The 9,247-nt window shown below is 35.6% G+C and overlaps 2 protein-coding genes across 6 annotated transcripts; one reads left to right on the forward strand and one right to left on the reverse strand.

Annotated features, from left to right (window-relative positions):
- Positions 1-402: 402 nt before the first annotated feature.
- On the reverse strand, positions 403-4,900 carry rnf135 (ring finger protein 135; the record flags this gene model as incomplete). Its single annotated transcript, XM_079629632.1, has 5 exons — positions 403-1,522; positions 1,624-1,729; positions 3,730-3,870; positions 3,966-4,061; positions 4,460-4,900. 5 exons carry the CDS (start codon positions 4,898-4,900, stop codon positions 987-989), a joined length of 1,320 nt encoding a protein of 439 aa, XP_079485758.1. The 3' UTR covers positions 403-986.
- On the forward strand, positions 4,059-9,033 carry tefm (transcription elongation factor, mitochondrial). 5 transcript variants are annotated; one of them, XM_079629635.1, is made up of 5 exons: positions 4,059-4,133; positions 4,222-4,335; positions 5,503-5,972; positions 6,060-6,209; positions 7,625-8,355. In XM_079629635.1, exons 3-5 carry the CDS (start codon positions 5,595-5,597, stop codon positions 8,048-8,050), a joined length of 954 nt encoding a protein of 317 aa, XP_079485761.1. In that variant the 5' UTR covers positions 4,059-4,133; positions 4,222-4,335; positions 5,503-5,594; the 3' UTR covers positions 8,051-8,355. The 5 variants fall into 5 exon arrangements, with proteins under 5 accessions (XP_079485761.1, XP_079485760.1, XP_079485762.1 ...); XM_079629634.1 differs by having other exon boundaries at positions 4,131-4,335; XM_079629636.1 differs by lacking the exons at positions 4,059-4,133; positions 4,222-4,335 and adding an exon at positions 4,915-5,076 and having other exon boundaries at positions 5,534-5,972.
- The last annotated feature ends 214 nt before the right edge of the window (positions 9,034-9,247 follow it).

Raw genomic sequence — 9,247 nt, forward strand, 5'->3', positions numbered from 1 at the left:
GACGCAAGATTCTTCAGTTTTAAAATAGTAGTTGTTAGTTGAAAATATCCATTTACACTTGTTTTCATGATACATTCCATCGAGAACATTTTGTGTCATTCAGATTACAGTATTAAACAATTAATAGTAAATTAAATTTACATTACATGTAGCCTATATTTATTCATTAACCAAAGCATCCAAACACACATAAAGGCAAAACCAATATTTTAAATGAGCCAACAGTATTAGCCTACCAATATGACAAAAAAACAAAAAAAACAAAAAAAAAATAGAAATAGAAATAACCAGGAAAGCACCAAAATGGTGAGAGCTGGTCAGAGAGCTGATTGAAGCTTGCTTGCTTATGTATTTAAGTGTGTATGTATGTACAGTATATGTAGCAACCAATTTATTTATTTTCATGTCACCTTTATTTATATAGCATTTTATACTATACAGATTGTTTCAACACAGCTTTACAATGATAAAGAGAAAATTATTAAATTAAAACAAAGTTAATTTCAGCAGCTCTAAAAGAAAATAGTGTCATTGTTCAACTGAAGTCAGTTCAGTGTTGATTCAGTTCCGTTATAAAGATCATCAATTATTAAATGAGTTAATTTTATCTATAAAGCAGTTCTGCAGAACACAGTGATGTCATAGTCCAGCTCAGTTCAGTTTTCATCCAATAGTGTCAGTGCAGTCAAATCAATAATATTGTTGAAAAGTAAATGTCCCCAACATTCATCCATTTATTTATTTTAATCAGGTTTAAGCTTATTTATTTATTTATTTTTAATCAGGGACGATGGAAGAGAAATGAAGCTGGCTGAACAAGGCAAAACAGGGCATTCTTTGGTCCTAGAATATTTATGGTTGTGTAGCTAAGCGGTTAAAACCAGAAACCAAATGAGATTACACATTTAATGAAAAAAGTTAAATACAATTCAAGATTCCTTTTTTTTATAAATAGGATACTCTGTAAGCAAAATGGAGTGTATAAGCTATTGTAAAGGAAATGTTAAAACATTTTGACATTTCGACAATCCATAAAGCCAGAAGACAGGTCTGAGGGGGCCAGTGAAATTAATGTGGAAACTGTGTAATTCAAGCAGGCTATCATCCAGACTATAAAAACACAGCTGTCCTTTTGCCATGTCCAGAATAACTCTGATCCCGTTAGGGACACTATGCTTAACAGGGGTCTTTATATTGTTGTGACAAGCACTCAGATGCCTACTGCTCCACTCCAAACACCAAGATGAGGAAGTTCTTCCCAAAATCTCATTATGCATCAGAGTGGGATACGCCACCCCAACAGCCCATCCAGTGCTGTGTGTGGTGTCCACGTCCCAGAAAATCCACCCTTCTGTGAATTCCTGATTCGCCATCCACTGACAGGCATCAAAGCGCCCATGTGAAGTTCTAACTTGGTGCCCTGGTTGTGTTGCCATTGAACGTCTCTCTGTATGAAAAACCAGCCTTTGGTTTCCCAGCTCGGGAGAGAAGGAAAGCTCAACAAACGTTGCATGAAGAGCAGCTGGGAGGGAGGGAGAGATATTTAAGTGAGAACATGAATATCACCAAGACACATTTTTTAGTCAAACATGCATGAAAATCACTGTTAGCATAAAACATTACCCTCAGCACCGTCGCTGTTATGCTGCTGTGCTCCTGCACTGAGACTTAGATCAGCATCCTCAGACAGATAGACTAGATCCTCTTCTACAAACTCCTGAGAACTCTCCTGAGAGAGATTAGGTTTTTGACAATCAGCCTCTTTTCACATCAAATTTAACAAGATCCCTAAATCACTAGCCAGTACATGTACTTGCTGGGCTGGTGTAATTTGGTTCCAAAACCTCTCATTTAAACATCTCGTAAAAACATGAAGGGTCTCATTCACATGCGTGCACACATAATATTGAATAATTTATACATTCACTACCATTTAAGAGTTTGGATGAGTAAGACGTTTTTGAAACAAGTCTCTTATGCTCAACCAGGCTGCATTTATTTGATAAAAAATAAAGTAAAAACAGTTATATTAATAAAAAAATTATTACCATTCAAAATAAATGTTTTCTATTTTAATTTATTTTAGTATGTTTATATACTAATACACTTTAATAGTTTTTTTTTCCCTGTCATGGCAAAGCTGTACCATAGAAGTTAATGAGAAATGCTGTAAACTGAAAAATTGTCTGTGACTACTCTTATAAAACAGCATTTTTTTTCAGTTTCAGTAACACAAGGTCTGCAGCACGCACAACGAGACAAACTATAAAGCAAAATAGTCTTTATTCAAGATTCTTAACACTCTGGAGCAAGAAGGGAAAACGTATGAAACTAGCAAACCACATAAACGTCGACGAACAATGAAAAGAAAACGAAAAAGAACTCAAGGCTTAAATACACACAGGTGTAATTAACATAACAAGAAACATGCGAGTAACTCAATCTGAAACCATGGAGACAAACAAGCAAACATAGGCAAATAGGAACAGAACAGAACCAAACTAAAACAATGAAATAAATTGTTACACCTGTGTAAACTCTAAAAATAGTCTATCCAAAACGTTTAATGGCAAACATGTTAAAAATGATAGCCATGTTTAAAAATTATAAACATGTTAAGAATTATAGATTCAATAAATGATAAGCTGTTTTCCCACGAAAGAGAAAAGCTTTTCCTCCATTGACATCCATTAAAAAAATACAGGGATGTTACGGTTGTTTTTTTTGTTTGTTTTTTATAACATTGGAGGCTTGCCTTAAAGCTTATTTGTCCAAAATCTTAAATATGTGTGTAAGATAAAAGAGACGTCAAAAATGTGCAGTATTGGCGGTACATAAACAGTTTTTTGTGCGTTTCAACTGGTTTTGAAAATTACGCACATGGCTTTTCTCGAAGATTTACTCGAAGATCAAAGTTTCTATGATATCAAAATGTAGCTTTTGCACCCGTTATATATAAACTGCAATTTCTGTTATATATAAACTGCAATTTTGAGAAAACAAGTAATGACACTTGTATATAATTATTTGTGAATGAGACCCAGGTTGTTGCTTTAAAGGTGCTGTAAGTGATATTTATGGAATTGCTGTGGCTGCCATCATATCATCCAGTAGATGCTGCACGCTGGTTGAGGAGAGACCCCTGATCCCATTGTAAAGCACTTTGAGTATACAATAGTATCTAAAAGTAGAAGCACTATATGATTCATTAATCATTAATTCGTTCATTCATTCAATGGTATGATGAAGAAAATTCAGCACCATCACCACAGAAGATAAAAAAAATCTAAATTTGTGATAAATTTACTTTTGAAGTTTTTAATTATTTGAGATATGCCAATCTGTCAACAACAGCTTAAATACATCTGAAAAGCGAATGCAAAAGAAGGAAGATGTATGTGAACAGTAAAGAGAAGGTAAAGCTTTTGATGAAGGGAGCTGAGATCCACAAAGTACAAGCCGATCTTGCTATGCGGGATGTAGAAAAGGGGCTGTGACTTTTCTAGAGTTTTTTTCTAGACTTTTCTAGAACGGCTAACATCACAAACAACACCTTTAATAATTATTTACATTTATTTAAATGTTATTTAGCGTTTTACCACATGGAGAACTGTACACATGTATACAAACATAATGTTCTTTGTGGGCCATCCTCATAGTCCTCATGTAAAGTGCAAATGTATTGTTACAGTTAAAATGGTATATTTTAAGATACCAAAGGTGCTGTACCTCTGTACTGTACTGAGAAGGTTGTTCCTGATGATCTCCTGATGCCAGACTACAACTTCTGTCAGCATAACTTGAAGCATCACTGTCAATAGATGAGCTGGAAACGTCCATCGGAACAGCCGAGGTATCATAAAACCCATCCTGAGTCATACAAAATTCATTCATTATTTCTTAAGATTAATTTTTCGTATAGTACATGTGGAAATTTGAAAGTAGGCTAAGAAGCTACATATTACCTCACAAGCCTGATTTGAGTTTAGTTCAGCTGAAAGTGAATCCTCTGTCTTTTTTTTCTCAGTATTTAACCAATCCAGGTGTTTCATTAAACTATCCTATAGAGCAAGCAGTTGAAGTAAAAGTTAGAATCGATTTAAATGTAGCACACCAGATACACTTGCCCTGAGGTAGGTAGGTAGGTGGGTGTGTGTGTGTGTAGTCAGTTCTTTAATGGCCAATAACACAATAATGTTTTTGTTTTTTTCTTGAATCCAGGAATTTAGGTTCGAATCAAATACTGAAAAGTGCTTGCTTAAACCAGCCTATATGCTAGTTTCATGGGTTAAGGTTTTCTTCCAGCCTGGCCAGGTGAAAAGTGCCCAAAACCAGGCAAGTGATCAGCCATGTTATAGCATACCGCTTTACCTCTGTATTCAATATTAGGACATTGTTTCATTATGCTGTTTGATAAGATAAAAATATGTACTTGATCAAATTAAGACCATGAACTTGCCACTTTTGTAATAGTTCTCCCAGCGTGTTGAGGTTTATAGTCTTGATCTGTTTCTGTCAGAATCTGATCCCACCTCTCGCGACCACCAAGCTCCTGTAATTCCAATATGTCACACAGAGTAAAGTTAATTTCTGGTTTACTACTGCTTATATCTCTCCGGCACTGTGGGCAATCTCTCTTTGCGCCGCTAACGTTACGTGACCAATATTCATTGATGCATTTCCGACAATGGTTATGCCCACAAACTAGTGTAACTGGCTTTTTGAAAATATTAAAACATATCAAGCATTTAAGATTATTCGCGACGAACTTCACGATATCCTCATATGATGCCGACATCATGCCAACAATTTTCTTTGGAATCGAAACTGGAACTCCACGCATAGGTTTGTTTTCTAGGCAGAGTTCATTCGTAGTCGGAACCAAAATTACACGTGCCATGTTTCCTCACGAACCCTTAACTTCGGACCTCTGAGGGCGACGCACATTCATATGTAATATAAGTTAACTTACATAGACAGTATATAAGAGGTAATATATAAACCGATATAACACTGAGCTGTGGCGATCAAACATGTGGGTCGCGAAACGCCTTCTGTCCTCTATCGTCCTCAAAGGTAATAATAACACATGTAAAGATAGGTATGAAATTCAATAAGACCTAATAGTCATTGTGATGCCAATCACAAGGAAGTGTCTCATCACATATGTTTTTGGATTATCAGCTGCACTAATTTAATTTGAAGTGTAGAGTTATATACATCGTTAAGTATTTCACTTGAATGTATTTGTTGAATATTTTTTTAATTTGGGGCTTAATACAATTACTAATTCAGAAAATATTGATTTAACTGTACTGATACGTTTGAGAACACAAAAACTTACACGGAATTGAGCTGGCTATAATGACACTATATCTTTCTGTAGAGCTGCTTTATAGCTGAAATTGAAATCTCTAAATAAATTATAAACTTTGCAGCATTGTCTTTGTTATTTTCCTGTTTGAGTGATTACTTTCTGACTAAACCATTCATTGATTGCAGGGCATTACAGTCTGTTATGTCGTCCTCCTAGCTCCTTGCGTGAATATGAGCTCAGATTCTTGCACTGCACCTTTTGCAGAAATAGCAGAATAATGGTGTCTGCGTTCGACAACCTCAATGCATCCATTTCCTCTGAATTGTCCCAAGAAATCAACAAACCCCTGGACTCATGTTATACGACAGTGCAGCGTGCTGTCATCCTCCAGCTTCTCAATACAGCCACTGAGTCCGAACTGGCACAGGTCAAACTGCTGCGAGGACGAAAAGCTGTCAACATCATCGACTACAGAACCAGACATGGACCGTTCAACAGTCTGGAGAGTGTCATTAATGTACCCTTACTGAAACACAAGAGTGCTGTCATAGTCTTTGACTCTATCCTCAAACCGGCTGAGAGGAAGGAGAGGAAAAAGGGAAAAGCCCATCTGGCGAAATTTATAAGACCTGAGGTTGACCGAGCTTTCTTGGAGGTGAGGCAGTTTTTCTAAACCACTATATTTAATAACTTTTGTGAATAAAGAATTTTGTGCTATGTTTTGTTCTTGAATGTCTTGCAGGATGCAAGCTCTATCGTGTCTATTGTTTGTGGCACTAATAATATTGCATGGACACACATGGATCGGGCGAAAACTGTCTTAGACTGGCAGCAAGCAGAGTGCAAGAGCTTTATGAAAGGAACGTACATGGCATCAGATTATTTGAACGATGTGAGTTTCTAAATTTAGTTTTTTGTTCATTTATTTGAGATTTAACAGAATTGAGGTTTAATATTACTATTAAAATTGTTGCATATTCTTTTGAGAAGGTAAACCAGCAACCCTTGTGGATTGAAGAAAATGTAGGGTTCTAGGGACTATGTTCTATGCATCGATTGTTGATTGGATGGAGGCAGATTTGAATGCATAGCTTGCAGTTGATAAGAAAGGGGCGGGGTTTATCCGGACAAAATTATTGGAGAAATAATTGGAGATGTATGTCATTTACCCTGAAGATGCAGTTGGATATATATATATTTTTGTTTTTACAAATTACAAGGTCAAGATATGAAAAAAATAAATGCATCCATGCATGGATAAATTGTTCACATTAAGATAGAACTGCACGATTAATCTTTAAAAGATCACAATCTCGATTCAAACACCCTCCTAAATGATCACGATTCGTCAATCTATTAAAGCTTTGCAAATCACAGCAAACATTCAGATCTGTGTTGCCGCTGATCCAGAGAGAGCAGTTGTCATGAACAGTATAGGTATGAAACCATTTCACAAACAGTCTTTTCCACCACACACATTATCTTTATGTGTTACATTACTGGGATACAAGTTTATAATTTGGATATAAACACTGATGTGTCTACGCTTACGATCAAAATAGAGTAAATCACCTTTTGAAAGTAACTTGATGCTTTAAAAAAAGATTGTATCAATTACATCGCTACACCGGTATGGGGCGACAATCAACTGTTGAAAACATTTATTTCTCATTGAATTATTTGAATTGAAAATGAATTTGGAATACAACTGGAATATGGTGGAGGAGTTGTAGCTGGCATTATGTGGGAGGGATTGTTTGGTTGTTGTGGTCTTTGCTGACGTTCAGGGCTGAGTTGTGGTTATCTCAGGGTGCAGGTCTACAATCTGGTCTGGATACTGACTGTGGTAACCTCGGGATAAGGATGAAAACTAAATACTAAACGCTAAATACTAATATTATTATTAGTGTAGAAGATACCATTCCTCTTATGATGTAACAAGTACATTGGAGGTTATTGGAAGTATTTCTGATTCGGGTCGACCTAGTTCATGCAGCCTAACAATTTGAATTATAAAAATGTTATACTAATGTTATCTGTAAGTATGCTTATTTTGAAGAATTCACCCGTGTTTGTTCATAATGTACAATAAAGGTTGTTTCGTGTATTTCGTGTTACTCACTGGGCCTGACAGAATACAACTCAAAATCATTTGTCTGCCAAAAAATGTCGGTTTAAGTTCTTCTATCATCAAGAGTTGCTGGTTTAAATTCTGCATTGTACTTACTTTCATGCACATTACTTGATCATAGTTTTGCACTGGAATTACCACTTTGAATTACAGTGTATTTTCTTTGTCAACCCCAGATCTCTACTGTTCTTTCAAGCTTTCCGGCTGCCGACTTTTTTGTGGTGGAGAAGCCAAGCATCTCTCCCCAGAATACTTCTCTTTATCCAGTCATGGTCCATCTCCGGACAGTAGAGGCCATGCTATTTGCTTTACTCTCTCTAGCGAGGGAACCGGGAAGCCCTCCCAAAGTCCTTAACATGTTGCGCACAGCCATTGGCCGCCATTTCGACTTAATAGTGGGAGATTGTCGGACAAGTGGAGCTGATACAGTGAGGAAAATGATGACTGAGTCTGTGATAAAGCAAGACCCACGTGTTCTTTTCCCTCACGACTTGGTGTTAAAGCACAGGAACTCCTTTCAGATGAGCAGTAGGAATAGAGGGGAAGAGCTGTGTGATGCTCTTCTGCAAGCTGTTGCGTTTTTCGAACTCCTGCAGGAATAAATCGCTAATGAATGACCGTCTTATTTGTGGGACTTAATTAGCTGAGTGATTAAGGAAGTATCTTGAACATGACAAAGGATTGAATTACGTACTTTTGTTTCCCCAACTTTTAAACTGGACAAGGAGAAGCCTTATAAATTTAAATGCAACACTCAGGTGGCCATTGCTCCACCTCTGTATTCACTAAGAAATTAATTAATTTCAGTTGGCCTGAGTTAAAGCCCAAGGCTTGTAATCATAATAATGTCGGTTTGATCCCCACAAAGAATCTATTAAAGAAGAGATCTATTAAAAAAGAGTCAAGGTGGTTTGTTGTCATTTTTCATATGAGAATTAATAAAAAATATAGAAATATATTGTCCCCTGAGCCAGTGTGGAAACATATAACAGGCCTTTTCAAGCCCAACACATGACAATTAGACAAGGCATACATTTTGTATAGGCAAGGCAAGTTAATTTTTTATATTTTTAAATTAAGTCTCTTATGGTCACCAAAGCTGTATTTATTTGATACAGTAAAAACAGTTAATATTGTGAAACATCACAATTTAAAATATTTTAATATATAAGATGGCAAAAGTAACATTTATTAATAAAATTAAAAAAGGTTATGCTTTTTAATATTTTTGTGGAAACTTTTTTTTTCAGGATTTTTTTATGAATATAATTTTTTTGTAACAATGTTAAAGTCTTTACAGTCACTTTCGATTAATGTAATGCTTCCTTGTTGGATAAAAACTGGCCACACACTTTTGAATGGTAGTGTAAACATACATAGTGGACAAATAAAAATTTACAAATGTATTGTATATATTAATTTGTTAAATGTAATATATATACAATACAAAATATCAAATTTTGTGTAACTACACCAGTGGTTATTCTGCTGAAAAGCTTGTGTGGATTCTGAATATACATTCACAAATAACCTTGAGACCAGTTGGTTAAATAAAAAGAAGTTGCCTCAAAACTAGTTAATTTTGAGAAAAGCTTTTTGTTTTGCATTATTTGTTTGCATTTGGCACTTGGTTTGATGTTTAATATGTATTCAATGAAATTTAGACATTTTTAAATTTGACTTACTAAGTGTCCAAATAATTTTTGGAGTTACTGTATGTAATATGAATGGTACTGATGTGCATGATGACAGCCATTATGTTCATTTGAGGTACTAGTGAAAATTCCCCACTGCTAATT

Source organism: Phoxinus phoxinus (assembly GCF_949152265.1).
Source record: "Phoxinus phoxinus genome assembly, chromosome: 11".
Taxonomy (NCBI): Eukaryota; Metazoa; Chordata; class Actinopteri; order Cypriniformes; family Leuciscidae; genus Phoxinus; species Phoxinus phoxinus.

Coding starts and splice junctions, on each gene's coding strand:
- tefm (XM_079629633.1), top strand. CDS start 5,034: ATGTGGGTCGCGAAACGCCTTCTGTCCTCTATCGTCCTCAAAG. Junction 5,973..6,059: donor TTGACCGAGCTTTCTTGGAG/GTGAGGCAGTTT, acceptor AATGTCTTGCAG/GATGCAAGCTCTATCGTGTC. Junction 6,210..7,624: donor CATCAGATTATTTGAACGAT/GTGAGTTTCTAA, acceptor TGTCAACCCCAG/ATCTCTACTGTTCTTTCAAG.